Source organism: Cebus imitator, unplaced genomic scaffold (genome assembly GCF_001604975.1).
Source record: "Cebus imitator isolate Cc_AM_T3 unplaced genomic scaffold, Cebus_imitator-1.0 Scaffold121, whole genome shotgun sequence".
In the NCBI taxonomy this organism is placed as follows: Eukaryota; Metazoa; Chordata; class Mammalia; order Primates; family Cebidae; genus Cebus; species Cebus imitator.
In genome coordinates, this window is record NW_016107436.1 from 2354838 (window position 1) to 2371445 (window position 16608).

Consider the following 16608-nt stretch of genomic DNA (forward strand, 5'->3'; position numbering starts at 1 on the left):
TTGTGTTGCTCACGCAAACTCTGCCTCCCGGGTTGAAGCGATTCTCCTGCCTCAGCCTCCTGAGTAGCTGGGATTACAGACATGCACCACCACACCTGACTAAGTTTTGTACTTTTAGTAAAGATACAATTTCACCAAGTTGGCCAGGCTGGTGTCAAACTCCTAACCTCAGGTGATCGCCTGCCTTGGCCTCCCAAAGTGCTGGGATTACAGGTGTTCGCCGTTGCTCCCAGCTGATAAAAGCCATTTTAATTGGAATGAAATTATATCTCATTGTAGTTTGGATTTGCATTTTTCTGATGATCAGTGATGTTGAGCACATTTCCATATGCCTGTTTGCCATTGGTATGTCTTTTGAGAAATAGCCATGCAAATTTTTGGCGCATTTTAAAATTGGATTTTTAAGGGAGTGGTCTGCTTTTTAAGAAATAGAAACCCACCAAAAGAAGGGTCATGCAGGAGATATAATTGCCCTCATTGGAACTGAAAAGTTTTTAGGCAGCTTCTCTGTTCTCTTTGGGGCCTCTAGTGTGACACCGGCATTTCTCAGCAAAATTTTCTCATTTTTTTATAGATTGGTTTTTCTGGATACTTACACTCTTTCATATGACCTTATCATGACATCTCAAAGCGGAAGCCTAAAATCTACCAAATGATGTGGCTTATTTTCTGTTATTAATCAACTGAGTCTAAATGCCCCAAAGAAAAATTCCTAGGAAAGCTAATCTAATTTATCTTGCTATGCCTGAGAGTGTCTTTGGGCATACTCATGTGTTATTAATGCGGAGATTAGGTTCAGCCTTTCAGCAGGGGATATAGATGATTTCAGAGTAAATGGGTGAACACATGTCCAGAGAGGTGCCTAGTACAGAATCTTTTTTTTTTTTTATGGCTAAATAGTACTTAATTTACACATAAATATGGTGTATATGCCATATTTTTTAATTCATTCATCTATTGGTGGACACTTAGGTTGCTTCCAAATCTTGGCTATTGTGAGTAATGCTGCAATAAACATGAGAGTGCAAATATTTCCTCGATATACTGATTTTCTTTCTTTTGGATATATATATACCTAGCAGGGGTATGGCTGGATCATATGGTAACTCTCTTCAGTTTTTTGAGGAATTTCCAAATTGTTCTCTATAGTGGTTGTACTAATCTACATTCCCACCTANGGCATGATCTCGGCTCACCGCAACCTCCGCCTCCTGGGTTCAGGCAGTTCTCCTGCCTCAGCCTCCTGAGTAGCTGGGATTACAGGCATGCACCACCATGCCCAGCTGATTTTTTTGTATTTTTAGTAGAGACGGGGTTTCACCATATTGACCAGGATGGTCTCAATCTCTTGACCTCGTGATCCACCCGCCTCAGCCTCCCAAAGTGCTGGGATTACAGGCGTGAGCCACCACGCCTGGCCCAAGAATCTTTATCATATATTTGAAATTCTTACATCTGTAGGAATATATATTCTCCTTTACCCTCCTTGCTTATCTTTTTTTTCTTATTAGAGATGAGGTCCTGCTATGTTGCCCAGGCTGGTCTCAAAATCTTGAGCTCCAGTGATAATGCCCACCTCGGCCTCCTAAAATGCTGGGATTACAAGTGTGAGCCATCGCGCCTGGCCTCATTTTGTTTTTCCAAAAAGTTTTGGTTATTTTACTAATTTATTTTTAAGATTAAATTTAGAAGCGTATCTTAGATTACCAAAACAAAACAAAACAAATCTTGCTAGGATTTTGATTGGAATTCAGTCAAAGATTAGAACAAAAAAAAGATTAAAAAAAGTAGTTTACTAATCTACAAAAATTGTGGACCCAGTTTTCATGAGCTGCAACCCTGCAGAACCCATTTTTACCTCTGAGCACACAATTTTTACAGTGTACTTTTACTTTTTCCTCTCTAACTTGAATTTATGAAGATAATTTCTCACACATATGTGCATGTTCAATAACTATTGCAAACACTTTAGGATCCAGTATCTCTGATAATACTTTAAATTTAAATGTATTCTGTCCACTAGCCACATGTATTTATGTTTTTTGATTAATTAAAATTAAAATTCAGTTAGATGTAGTAATTACATTTCAGGTGCCATGCAGCTAATGGCAAATATATTGAATAGTGCAGATAACAAATATCCTGTCATCACAGAAAATCCTATTGGGTAGTGCTGCTTTAGAGACTTGTATGTTAATAATAGCTAATTTAATTTTTAAAGCCCATAGGAGAAGCAGAAATCTCTATTTCAAATGTTTTGTTTATAACATTTTGGTTGATATGTGGAAAATGACAGGATGGCATTGTTTTCTCATTTTAAAAGGTTAATTGAAAATTTGAAAAGTACTGTAAAGGAGAAAGTAAAAATTATCTGCAATCTCAAGGGATAGGCTTTTTAAAAATTCTTTTTGAAATATAATCTAACCAAGTGTACACATCATAAATTACAATTGGATTAATTTTCACCAACTAAATAATATATATATGTCTTTTTATCATAGTTTCTCTATTCTCAGGTTCTTTTTGCTTCATGTCTTGATTTAATAATCATGTAGTTTTATTCAAGATGGGCACATGAGTATGTTTCTTATATCAGGAGGCATATGAAGCCAATTAGTCTCAATACCGTTGATGCTGAATTTCACCACTTGACTAAAGTGGTCACCACCAGGTCTCTTCATTGTAAAGGTACATTTTCCTGTTGTAATGAATAATCTGTGGGGTGATATTTTGAGACCTTGTCAATATTCTGTTGCCCAATAACTTTTCACTGAAAGATTTCAGCATCCATTTATGTTATTTGCCTGAATCAGTTAGTACATGAAAGTTGCAAATGGTGATTTAAAAAATTCTGTCATTTTATTTACAATTTTTAACTGGCATTCTTATTTAAAGAAAAGATTTTCTTCCTATCCACCCACTTCCCCATTTTTCTCTTTTGAGTCTTCTTTTTCCTTTTTTATTTTGTTATAAACACCCTGGGTATTTTTCATGAAGTTGATCAGTGTGACTCATCACTGCTTTGAGACTCCTTGCTATAATCACATCTATATAAAGTTATATTATGCCAGGATAATTTTCAATTTTTTTCAGTTTGGTCATCTTTATGATCTACTTGTTCTTAAACTGAATATTCTTATTGATTAGTTCTCTTGAAATACAGACTTTCAGAAACTGGAGCAACTGTGTTAAGGAATTCCCATTTACACTAGGCAAGAAAGTAAACAGTAAGTGGAGAGTAGGGTAACAAACACTTATGGTATCAAAAAACAACCGTGAAAAGGATCTGTCTTAATGTGCTAGCCCATTGCAGTTTAACATATTGCTTACAACCTTCACAATAGAATTTGAGTGACTTCAGTTACACATTCCAGGAGACTGGCAGTCTGTTACAATCAGAGTCTGAACTTTAGAGCAGGCTAATTTACAGTGATGGGATGAAGAAAGTTGTGGATTTGTATTACACACTTTCACCTGACACTGTATCTGATCCCTTACCTACTGATTGACATCTTGAATGAGCTCTTTGAAGCAAGTTCCAGCTTAATTAAAACGTTTGCTTGGTTAGCAGTGATCTGTGAAAGCCTGTGATAAATATTGAATCAGGTTCACCTGCTGGTTGCTGTGACTGGATAAACAGCTGCTTTGTGCAGTATAATCATGAAACGGTGGCAGTAGAGTACTACTACTGTTTGAATTTTTTAAAAAGAATAGTTGAAAAGGTATAGTTATGTTACTTTTGCTATCTGACTAGAGTGTGTACTAATGTGAGATTTTGCACAACGGGCATTCAGTACCTATTTAGATGGCTTTGACAACAGCAAATGGTTGATAAAGATTAACAAACCCTTTTTTATGTCTCAAAGATTGTAGTATAATTCTTTGTTCATTGGCCTTTTACCATTAGCTCTTCATGTGGATGACTTTTTGAAATAAAGGGCAGTATTTTGTGTTTTTGCTTAAGTGGTAGATGAAAACAATCATGTTAAAGCTTTGCTATAAGATGTAAGGTTACGAATTTCAACTTCTCCACAAATTTGTTGTGTATTTTGTAGGAACTTGAATAATTCTATTCAATTTCCTTTTTTATCTGTAAAATGAAGTTAGAAATATACATTAGTGAGCTAAGTATTTTAGTATTAGTACTAATATACATTAGTGAACTAAGTATTTAGTATTAGTATTAAGTAATTAACAGACATTAAAATAGAAATGAGTTCAAAAGCAGTGGAGGAACCTTTATGAAATGGTCTTCTTTTGACCATTTTTTATTCGTTTACAGAATAACTACGTCTGGCTAATTTGGTTGTAAAGAAAATGTTGTTTACATTTGATTTTCATTATAAAACCAGATATAAATTCTGGAATAAAGCCCTCACCCAAATCAGTCACAATCTCCTTTAAGCACTTGATGCAAGTTATGGATTCACTTTCTAAAAATGGACAGAAAATTGTGTTTGTAGTTTCTGGGTGATCTCAAACCCTCTGTAACAGCCCATGAACCTTAACTTGAGAACCCATTTCCTAATAAATTAGGTTGAAAACTTTTGGGGAGGAGGGGTTAGGATGAAAGCTATTCTGCTGAGTGCGAAGCAACTGAGGAGAAACCGGAAGAGTGTATTTACACTCGCTCTCGCTCTCTCTCTCTCTCTCTCTCTCTCTGTGTGTGTGTGTGTGTGTGTGTGTGTGTGTGTGTGTTCAGCACTTCTAGCATTTTTCAGGTATATTTTTCACGACAATTGTTAGCTCTAAAGATTATCTTCCATAATAGTGATTCCTCACTCTCTACCTGAAGTTTTATATTTTTGTTTCTATCATCAACTTATTTAGAATTTTCTGGGGAAAATAAAATTTTGTTTAAGCCATACTCAGCCTGTTCAACATTGTTTGTTCATGTTTATCGATGTTGATGCATACAACTGTCATTCATATTTTTTCATTATAATATTCCATTGATTGGAAAAAGCCCCCAAATTTACTTATCCATTCTTCTGTTGGTACATGTAGCTTGAGCTTGTTTTTCTCACTATTAAAACAATGCAGCAATTAATATTCCTTTTGTATCTGCCTTAATGTGCAAGAGTTTCTCTAGCATGTGTACCTAGTGGTGTCATCCTGGGTCAAAGGGTATATGTATCTTTGATTTCACCAATTTGCTCTCCAAATGTGCCAATTTATACTTAGATCAGCAGCGAATAAGAGTTTCTTCATAGCCTCTCCATCACCCAATCTGGTGGATAGAAAATGGAATCTAATTACCATTTTAATTATCATTTTCCTGATTAGTAGTGAAGTTTTACATTAGATGGCACATCTTTTCAAATATTTATTAGCCTTTCAGCTTTTTGCTTCTGTGATATGCCTGTTCCAGGTTTTCTGTAGGGTTTGTCTTTTAAAAATAGATTTATTGGAATTCTTTAATTGTTATATATACTGATCCTCACTTGGTTGTATGCATTGCAAATATCTTCTGTCAGCCTGTGACCCTTTTAACCTATTTTTCTTTCTTTCTGTAAGGAAGATGTCTTTTTAAATAGAAATTTAACATGTTAAGCTATGTTTTCAGTCATCTGTGCTTTTGGTTTATTATTTTAAGAAATCCTTCTCTGCATATGGATTATAAGAGATATTTTCCTGTGGAAGAAGAGACCATATAGGCTTCGAAGCTTAAAATGTTTACTGTCTGGCCCTTTTGCTAACTGTTTCTCCAAAGAGTCTATTAATTGAAAGTTTTTGTTTATTTTTCCCTTGGGAGACATAACATGGATCTTGTTATGAAATATGTGATTTAAATGTCAACTAATAAGTTAAAACAACTTTTATAAAATAAAACTTGAAGTTTATACTTAGGAATATTTTGTAATTGCATTCATAAAGTAATAGAACTAACTTTAAACAATTCCTTAGTTTATGAATGAAAATGGTTTGATAAATTTCAAGAACTACGCTTTGTAGAACAATTTAAGAATGAAGCTGTCGGCCAAGTGTGGTGGCTCATATCTGTAATCCCAGCACTTTGGGAGGCTGAGGCAGGTGGATCACCTGAGGTTAGCAGTTTGAGACCAGCCTGGCCAACATGGCAAAACCATACTTCTACTAAAAATACAGAAATCAGCCAGCGTGGTGGTTGGCACCTGTAATCCCAGCTATTTGGGAGGCTGAGGCAGGAGAATTACTTGAACCCGGGAGGTGAAGGTTGCAGTGAGCCGAGATTGCAGATGGCACCACTGCACTCCAGCCGGGCGACGAGTGAAACTCCTCTCCAAAAAAAAAAAAAAAAAGCTCTCTTTGTCAATAAGATGAGGTAATCCTTGTCATTGTCTTCTTCATGGCTTGGTATATCAGGTATTCTAATGTCTCTTGAGTCAATGAATGAAATGGGATATGACGTAAAATATGGTTAGCACAAGGACAGCCTTAAAAAATGGCAGTTACTATTAATAATGAAAATATTGGGATATATGTCACGACTAAAATACTAGCATCAAATGATTTTTCTTTTTGGCCTTGAAAAATAATCATTGTCCTCTACTTTTTCCTTTAAAATCGAATCTGGATTTTGAAGTAACTTTTTGATATGTGCAGCACTTCAAATTAGGACATCATTTAAGCATCTGTCAGATTTAATTGTAATGCATGGGTACAGTAGTTGGTTCAGGAACATTTAGTCATAGTTCATCAATTTAAAAAAAGTAAAGTTACAGTTATGTGCAAAACACCACTCTCAATGAATGAGCTATATAAAGAAATGTAAGACATAATTTCTGTCTTCAAGGAATTTGCAGTGTGGTTGGAAAGATAATACATGCACATGTGGAAAGTTATGGAAAAATACAAGTTACTGTTTCATTGACCTAGTTTTCCTTTTATTTTATTCAAACAGGTTTCTCTTCAGTCTCTTTTTCTCTCTACTTCTTTATGTACTTAGTTTTCATACTCATGCCTGCTTTTATAATTCAATTTGTAGTCTCCTTTGAGAATCTCTTTTGATTCACAGTTAGGAAAGGAGCTGCTTCTTTGGCAATAGAATTAGTTTCTAACTATTTATCATTTTCCATTTCTGAAAATATTTAATCATCAGGCTCATTTTTTAGATATTTTCAGGTAATCAGGCTTAGTATGTTTTTGTGTGTGTGTGTGTGTTGTAGGGAAAGTTTGGAGAAAACTTATTACAAAACTATAAGTTGACATTCTGGTATGTTGTCATTTGAACTTATAATTATAGCTTGTGAAAGGAATAGTGGCAAGGACTCAGCAATTTGCCTTTCTTTCAAGATAAAATCTTCGAATCCTTCATCTTTGAAGAAATTTAGATATGTCTCTATATAATATAACAAGAGAGGGAATAGAAGGCATTAAACACAAGAAAAATTTTCTGAAAATCCTTGGTTGCTGATGTTCTAAGAACAATTTTCATAATTGTAGATTTGAAATGTATTTTTAAACAATTGACTACTACATATGGAAATCTTATAGCTGTCGCATCCACATGTATCTCTTGTGTTTTTCTTTAAATGATAGCATATTTTTACAGTTACTTGGGTTGAGTTTTCCTGCCTTTTCTTGAAGTCAAAGGACTCTGAGCAGTTTCTACCTTGCAGAAGCCATTTCTTAAAGAGTTTGGTTCTGGCATTGTATAGCCTCTTCGAGGTCTTAGAGTTTACAAATTTGGAGAAGCCTATGTGTTTTATATATTGATTTTCAGATATATTGGATGAGAGTGAATATTTTAAAATTTATTCTCTAGTTCCCTGGAGAAAAGGAAATCACTGTCAATTTAAACAGCAAAGGAAGAAGAAAAAAGTCTTTGTGAAAGATAAGCATGATTTTTTGTTAGCAGAAAAAATAATAAGAGATATGAAATTTTTAAATTTTATTCATCTAATTGTTTTAAGACCCCTGCATCAAAGGGTTTCAGAGAGATCCCATGATGTGTTAGCCCGGTGTTTCGATTGGGGGATATTCTGACCTCCTGACATTGCTGGCATCAGGACCCTTCCTCTAGTTTTCTTAGAGCATTGAAAGTTGCTGATTTTGGTACAAGTTTTTATAACTTTTTATTTTTATTTTATAACTTTTGTTACAAAATAAATGATTTTTTAAAGCTTCCATTATATTACTATAATCAGTTTTTCTGTCTTCAAATATGATTGTACCAAATCTTTTATTTTATTATTTATTTTTGAGGTGGAATTTTGCTCTGTCACCCAGGCAGAAGTGCAGTGGTGCGATCTTGGCTCACTGTAACCTCTGCCTCCTGGGTTCAAGCGATTCTCCTGCCTCAGCCTCCGGAGTACTGGGACTACAGGAGCATGCCACTATGCCCTGCTAATTTTTGTATTTTTAGTAGAGACAGGGTTTCACCATTTTGGCCAGGCTAGTCTCGAACTCCTGACCCTAAGCAATCCACCTGCCTTGGCCTCCCAAAGTGCTGGGATTACAGATGTGAGCCACTGTGCCTGGCCTATACCAAATCTTTTAAATGGACATTTTAATAGAAGATTGTTTTTGAAGAAATAATTTGTTTAGTAATGCAAAGGAAAAAGAATTAACTTACTTTCTTAATTCCCACCTTATACCCTACTTGCCTAAGTACTCATTGAAAACCATCTTCTTAAGGAGTCTACTCAAGCTTGTAGATGTTATAATTTGTTCATATCACTTTACAACTTAAAAACATGTTTAATATAAAGTTAGCTGTGGTTTATAATATTCTGAATTATGGAGTGAAAAACAGATTTAAGGTCCTAAATTGAACTCTAGTGAGAAAAGTTTTCTGAAACTAGTTCTTGATCTTTTGCTTTTGTTAGTACTAGTACTAGTACTAGTATAACATTTTAAGATCAGTAAAATTAAATTATTCTTGCCAAACTTATCCCTTTTAAAAATTAAAAACTTCATACTCTGGTTTCTCTTCAGATTGTATAAATCTTTTGCCTTTTACTAAAGATTTCTGGGGGGAGGAACAGTTATGAGTCTTTATCCAATTTTTTTGAAGCCTCGTGTTTCACGAGGCTTAATAAAATAAATATAAATAAAATTAAAAACTTTAAAAACAAAGTAGTTGTAAAACTGTATAATAGCATCCCTCTTTATTTGAAAAAAAGATATAAAACGTATGTATATATGAAGGTCAGTAAGTCATACACTAAATTCTTTGTGATGGGACAGTTGAATTTTTTTTTTTTTTAGACGGCATCTTGCTCTGTCACCCAGGCTGGAGTGCAGTGGCACAATCTTGGCTCACTGCAATCTCTGCCTCCCAGGTTCAAGTGATTCTGCTGCCTCAGCTTCCCATGTACCTGGGACTACAGGCACAAAACACCATGCCCAGCTAATTTTTTGTATTTAGTAGAGACAGGGTTTCACCATGTTGGCCGGGATGGTCTCGATCTCCTGACCTCGTGATCCACCTGCCTTGGCCTCCCAAAGTGCTAGGATTACAGGTGTAAGCCACCATGTCTGACCAGGTTAGTTGATTTTTAAAAAATATTTCTGTATTGTTTGAATTTTTTTGGCCAAGAGAAAAGGTGGAATTAAAAGGAGTAGATGGTAAAACTTTAAGTGGAATTAATGTTGAAAAGTGTAACATCAAAAAGTTTTCTGGTCTTTGAGAAAAGCTACTTTGATTACTTTTATGCTTCTATATAATGTATCTATGTACATTATATTCTATATCTATAAATACTATGGCCCAACCCTGCATTGAGCCATGGCGTTCTAGTATTCACATGAATTTAACTATATCATAAGGAAGAGAAATAGTATAATTGAGTGAAAAGACTGATGGTATGAAAAAGTAAATTAATTCTACTAGAGTTACCTTAATTCTTTTTGTATGTTAATTGATGTGATCAATGCAAAAGCCAAAAAAGAATTGAGTCAGGAATATCATGATATAATTTGCATTCCATTTTCTGTGTGACCATAAATTGTTGGATATTGCAACATATGTAATGTAAACCACATGTCAGCTGTTTCCTGCCTCCCTGTTGACAAGAGCCCCATTCATAACTCTTCTTTTTATCCTTTTAGTGAATAAGTAATTATTCAATATAGAAGGCAGGATATTTGGAACTGGCTATTTAATGTGGCAGCACTCTGTAATGAAATCTGCTGTTACTGGCAACCTGAGAGGAGAATGTAACAATTCCGCACGGCTGTAACTTTATCTGCTTTGACTGACTGTTTATTTGGCACATCAGTGAACCTTTTATCCCAGTGAGTGACAGCTCCAGAAGGGTCACATTTACATCCATTCTATCATGTATTGTAATATTTAATGGTGGACAAGGTTGAGTGAGACTGGGAGTAATTTGAACTTGCTTTTCCACTGAGTTGAGGCTAAAAGACAGCTTGATCCCCAGTACTGTGGTGTAACATGCTATGACTTAGCATTTGTTTATGAAGGCTAATCTTACTGATTACAATAATTAAAAAAAAAAAAAAAAGTAGCGTGTTTTCTACTAAATTAAAACTCTTTAACACAAAGTCTTTTTTTTAATTGTTATATTTTAAGTTCTGGGGTACATGTGCAGAAGGTGCTGGTTTATTACATAGTTATACATGCAGCACATAGTCTTTTAAGTTACAATGCTATTTACATTTTTTCCCTCCCCATTAGTGACCACTTCTATAAATTAACTGTTTTACACTATTTCTCTAAAATGTGACTTTGTTCTGTGTCATTTGGTATAATAATTGAGACTTAGAAGGGAATAGTTATTAAGAACCTGTGAGTTCTAATATATAGCATTAAACTTTGTTTTTAGTGTTTGAGAATTTGGAAACAGAAGAGAAAAATCAGGTAAATTAAGTAGACTATATTCCTGATGTTCCATATGGTTTGTTTAAAGAGACATTTATGTAACTATTTAAATTATGAAACTGAGTTATGGGTGAAATTGCCCAGGAAAAACTATCCTGGATGATAATTTTACTGATGGGTTTGCATTCCATGACAGGTAATTGAATTTCAGATATACTTGTTCCACACAAGCAACCTGCTTTCATTATTAAATATTAATGTTTTGCATTCATTTTGGTACCTTTGCTAAAGAAGAATTTTCTCTTCTTGAAGTGATACTTTAGATTCACCTTGATAATTCTATTCTTTTGTAAACTATATTTAAAAGCTTAAAAGCATTGGTATATTAAGGAATATTTGAACTATGCTGTGAACAAAACTATTAACTCTAAACTATAATATCACAAATTCATATAAAGCCTAAGCAAATATTAAAATTTTTCTTTTTTATCATTTTTATAATTTATGAAAGAGGAGAGTTAAAATGTACTCAACAGTTGGAATTGGAGAGTTAGAGTGGTATGTTAGAAAGAATGCAAATGTGGAAACATCATTTATAACTTAAAAGAAATAATGAGGACCGATTTTAAATTGAATTTGTAGTGTTTTTTTTAATGGCAAGTTTTAGATACTGTAATATCTTGTAATTTCTCTTTATTTGATTATTGTTATTCATTACTTACAGGTTCTCATTCCGTGTGAGGTTTGATAACATTTTTTATGGTAGTTTAGATATTAGTTATCATTTCTTTCTTTTCTTAACAGCCCCCTGGCCACTGTTCGCGGTGCTGTTGTTCTACTAAACAAGGAAACAGTCAAGAGTCGTTGAATACCATTAAGAAAGATCATATGGGGAAATCCAAGATACCCAAAATATATTTTGGGACGCGCACACACAAGCAGATTGCTCAGATTACTAGAGAGCTCCGGAGGACAGCATATTCAGGGGTCCCAATGACTATTCTTTCCAGCAGGGATCATACCTGTGTCCATCCTGAAGTAGTTGGTAACTTCAACAGAAATGAAAAGTGCATGGAATTGCTGGATGGGAAAAATGTGAGTAAAGTTATTTTGTTTTAGAGAAATAAGGCTGAAAATATTGAAATTACTCAGTATATGTTTTATGTGTACATTTCTAGTAATAATCAACTTCAGAAAATCAAATTAACTTCTAATATTGATATCGTTTGAAAAATAATTTTACTGTTAGAAAATCTTTAGTCAAGTTTTAAAGAATGGGATTTGTTTTTAAAGCTTGGGGATATTTAATTCCTTGAAATTAATTTCCATTGTAGTCAGATATCTCAGTTTCTTCTTTTAAATCCTACTACCAAAAATAATTAAATGTGGATGATGTCCTATGAGGAACAGAAGTGTTTAAATAATTTAGTCTTATTAGATCTAATTAATATACTTTACACACTTAAAAACGTCAAAAGCAGATAGTTTATTTAGGCTCTCTGTTCGAGCAAATCTTGAATTTTTTAATTGAGAAATATAATGATTATCCCATCTCATTCTGATTAATACAAACTCCCCTTTTAAAAGTTATACTGAATTATTAGCTTTAAAAAGATGCTATTAGTGATTTTGAAATTTTCTAGGGAAATAAGATTCATAGGAATTTGAGCTTGGTAGAAATAAAGGCTTTCTTACTGAAGACTTATATAACTTTCATATGATTTTTTTAGGCAGTATTAGTTTGGGAGTCTGTGTTCTGGTGTGATAATTAGTTTACTCTAAAATTGAAGTTGCAAATATGAAATTATACCCAAAAATCAGTGAACCATAAATTGATAACTAGAAAGTGATCAATGATATTTTAATATATTTTGAAAGCTGTTTTGTCTTTTACTAGTATCTTACCAGAGTTGTTTCTACACAAAAAACTGTGAGCTGTTGCCCCTAGAGTTTCATTTTATTGATATATCACCCCTTACCATATAATGTTAATGTGAGTTAGTTATTTTGTTTTATGCTTTTCTTCCTTAATATTCTTTTATTGGATGAAAATTTATTTAAACTTTAGGAATAGTCAAAAGATATTTTAATAGATACGCAAGTGAGATTATAAAGTATAAGTAGTAAGGTGGTCCAATGGCAAAACTTGAGTGACTGGTTCAGAGCCAGGAGAGAATACAGAACTATTGAATCAAAGCCATTGTTGAAATTCTACCGTCATATTTATTTCCAAAGAGTTCTTTCTAACTAACTGAGGAATTGTGAAATCTCTTTATTCTGTATGTTAAAAAACTTCTCTTCAAGGAGAGATGAAAGTATTAAGTGTTCAAAAATAATAAAATAAAGCTCTTCATGGTAAAACATCATACTTTTCATGCATAAGTAGGCTGCTTTCCATAGTGACTAAGTGATCTGAATTCCTCAAATGCTCGAAATTTGTTTTTTGGCTGTATAGCCTGTGCAAGAAGACTTGCTGGCATTGTCACTGTATTTTTATCTTTTTTGTTTGTTTGTTTTACTTATTATTGGGAAAATTATTATGTATTTGTAAAAAATACATTGGCTGGGCATGATGGCTGACCCCTGTAATCCCAGCACTTTGGGAAGCCAAGGTGGGCAGATCGTTTGAAGTCAGGAGTTTGAAACCAGCCTGGCCAACATGGTGAAACCCATCTCTACTAAAAGTACAAAAAATTAGCTGGATTTGGTGGCGTGCTTGTAATCCCAGCTGCTTGGGAGGCTGAGGCATGAGAATTGCTTGAACTCAGGAGCTCAGGAGGCGGAGGTCTCAGTGAGCTGAGATCACACCACTGTAATCTAGCCTGGGCGACAGAGCATGACTGTCTCAAAAACAACAAAAAACATACATTGGTAAAATACGTTGGTAAAAGTGATGATAAAGTGTAAGATTGGGTATTGAAGGCAGATAGTTTTATTTTGTGTAACCTAGAAACCTGCAGCGCTGGTTATGTCTTTATTGATCTTTACTTGTAAGTTTGAATCATGTAAAAATAAAAAGTAGTTTAATAGACTTCAGTGTTCAGAATTTTTCGTTGCTTTTAGTTTGTCTTAAAGTGAACAGGTACTTTACTTTTGAATATTAGCAATATGAATAATTGAGGTATCTGTTTGTGGTTTGCCTTGACCTAATTCTGCCTCAGAATGCTTACCTCATGGGCATACATGAACATCCTTTTTCTTGTTCTCAAGCCCTCTTAGTAACTTGGTATTGTAATGAGGGCCAATTACAAAGTCACCATAGGTGTCTGTGTTTACTATGACTGAATTACCAAAGTGAAATGATAAATAGATAACTGACAATTTGAATCAAAGTGTTTAAAGTGTGATAACACTTCAATTGACAGACTTCCTCAGGGTTGTGTTACACTGCTAAAATGGATGAGCTTTTCTGGTTTTGCTATCAGCCTGCACAGGGGTGTCATTCTAACTGCCCTTAAAGTGTAAACTTTCTGATTTTTTGGCTTGATCCAAGGCACATGTGTTTCTTGTTCATTGTTTCTTTTACCCTTATACTGTGCCCTTATACTGGAAATGTAAGCACTTAGCTGTTAAAAGTTATTTTTTGTTTCAGTTAAGAAAAAATAATTTTAACTAGCGTCAGGGATGACAATTCTGAAATATTTTAGATATGTATCTTTTTGGTTAAAATGAGACTTAATAGCTCATAGTCATAGATTCTAAAGGTACTATAGTGATAATTTTCTATAAAGATAAACTTTTAGAATTCTATGAAAGAAGCTTGGAATGAAGAAATGGTGACTGTCTTATTATTAAACTCAGTCTGTATCAAACTGAGTATGAAAGATGTTTGACACATCTTTACCTGAATCACAGAATTTTAGAGCTGGAAGGAATTTTAGAGATGATAGATATAGTCAGTGAGAAGAAATCTTACAAGTCTTCTGGGTCAACTATTCTCTTGATGCTTAGTCACATGAGCAAAATTGGCCCTAAAGTTTGCCCAGTCAGACAAGTAATTAGCAAGGAGGAATGAGAACCCAAATTTTCTCATTCTTCATTCACTGCTCTTTTGAGTACACTAGAAACAGAATCCAAAGATGGCATTAAGGTAGGGAGAAGTTGACACAGTATGAAGAATAAGAACAGTAGAGGTTAGAGAAAGTAAGTGATAATAATGTATAAAATGACCTAAACAAATATAGTTAGATGAGCTCTTTCCTCCTTATTTATTTATTTATTTATTTATTTATTTATTTGAGACAGAGTGTCACTCCGTTACCAAGCTGTAGTGCGGTGGTGCGATCTCAGCTCACTGCAACCTCCACTTCCTGAGTTCAAGAGATTCTCCTGCCTCAGCCTCCCAAGTAGCTGGGACTACAAGGCACGTGCCACCATGCCCAGCTAATTATTTTGTATTTTTAGTGGAGATGGGGTTTCACCAAGTTGGCCAGGATGGCCTTGATCTCTTGACCTCATGATCCGCCTGTCTTGGCCTCCCAAAGTGCTGAGATTACAGGCGTGAGCCACTGTGCCTAGCCCTAATTTTTATTTTTAATATTTTGGAGGACCAACAGGTGCATCCTTTAACATGGCTGAATACAAAGCTTTAAGAGAACTGGCCCTCAGCTATTCATGTCTTGTCATTTGACTTGCTGACATTCTTTTATAGGTTATGAATCTTACAGTTGACTTTGTTTCTAGCAATATCTAGATGCATTTGTGTATGTACTGATGTGTGTATGTTTTGAAAACATAGATTTCTCCTTTTGGATAGTACATAGATAAAAATGCATATAAAGATAAAAATACGTATAAATATAAAGATTTTATAAAGACAGCGATAGAGTATATTTCATCCTGCCTTGGCCACTTAAAGTGTTAGGATTATAGGCATAAGCCATTGCGCTCGGCCTGTAATGAAATTTTTTATTTCCATTAATACAGTACAAAGGACATTAGTAGACAACATAAAAGAATAAATTCAAATTACTGTTGAACCTTGTTAGAGTAGTCATACAATATTATATTAAACCTTGCTAGAAACTATAAAAAAATACAAAAAAAAATGTGTATGTATATATATAGAAAGCTACATCAAAATCTTTCATCCCTAATATAATTTATGTATTTTATATATAGTTGTTTTTTGTTAAGGACAGCAAACTAGGAAAAATAAATATTTTTATTTCGAAATCTTTTTTAAAATAAATATGCAGAATTAATGAAAATAAAAGTAGCCCATTATTCTATCACTTAGCTCCAAATGACAATTGAAAAAGAAAAGTAGTACATCTATGTGGTTAGAAAATGAAAAGAGAGGCTCTCTTTTTCCAGCTCCTCCCATCTCTTTAACCCTTTAAGGAAACTACTGTAAAATTTTGTGTTTTCTACCAGAACATTAAAACAATGTATTTGTTATAATATATGTGTATATATTCTTTAAAAAAGCAATTTACATGAATTTAATCATTCTATACACATTATTCAACATTTTTTTTCTTGCTTAACATAGAGAGCCTAATCAGCACATAGACAAATCTAAATCATTTTTATTTTTAAGGGCTAAAGTTTTTGTATTAATTTACCATATTTATTTAACATGTCTCCTATGGGTAGACATTTGGTTTATTTCCAATTTTCTTGGCTATTTAACAGTATAGTGTACATCTATTCACATTAATGGTAAAATTTTAAATTTTGCTAGTTTTTTTTGACAAATTGCCTATGTACTTCTACTAAAAAATGTATACTTTCCTAATTTTGTATATTTTTAGTAGTGTATGAGACACTTGTTAGGGCTAGATTTTATCAAACATTTTTTTATTAATGAATATAATCTTTTTTTTTTTTTTTTTTTT

At 33.7% G+C, this 16608-nt stretch overlaps 1 protein-coding gene and 1 non-coding gene across 2 annotated transcripts in view; both read left to right on the top strand.

Moving 5' to 3' along the window:
* Positions 1 to 16608, top strand: part of BRIP1 (BRCA1 interacting protein C-terminal helicase 1) — a 152062-nt gene that overhangs the window by 33984 nt on the left and 101470 nt on the right. Inside the window, exon 5 of the mRNA XM_037742445.1 lies at positions 11573 to 11863. Coding sequence (XP_037598373.1) covers positions 11573 to 11863 — 291 coding nt within the window. The remainder of the gene's footprint in view (positions 1 to 11572; positions 11864 to 16608) is intronic.
* On the top strand, positions 8900 to 9017 carry LOC119472867. The gene has a single exon (XR_005202049.1). It is a non-coding gene; the product is annotated as a U5 spliceosomal RNA (small nuclear RNA).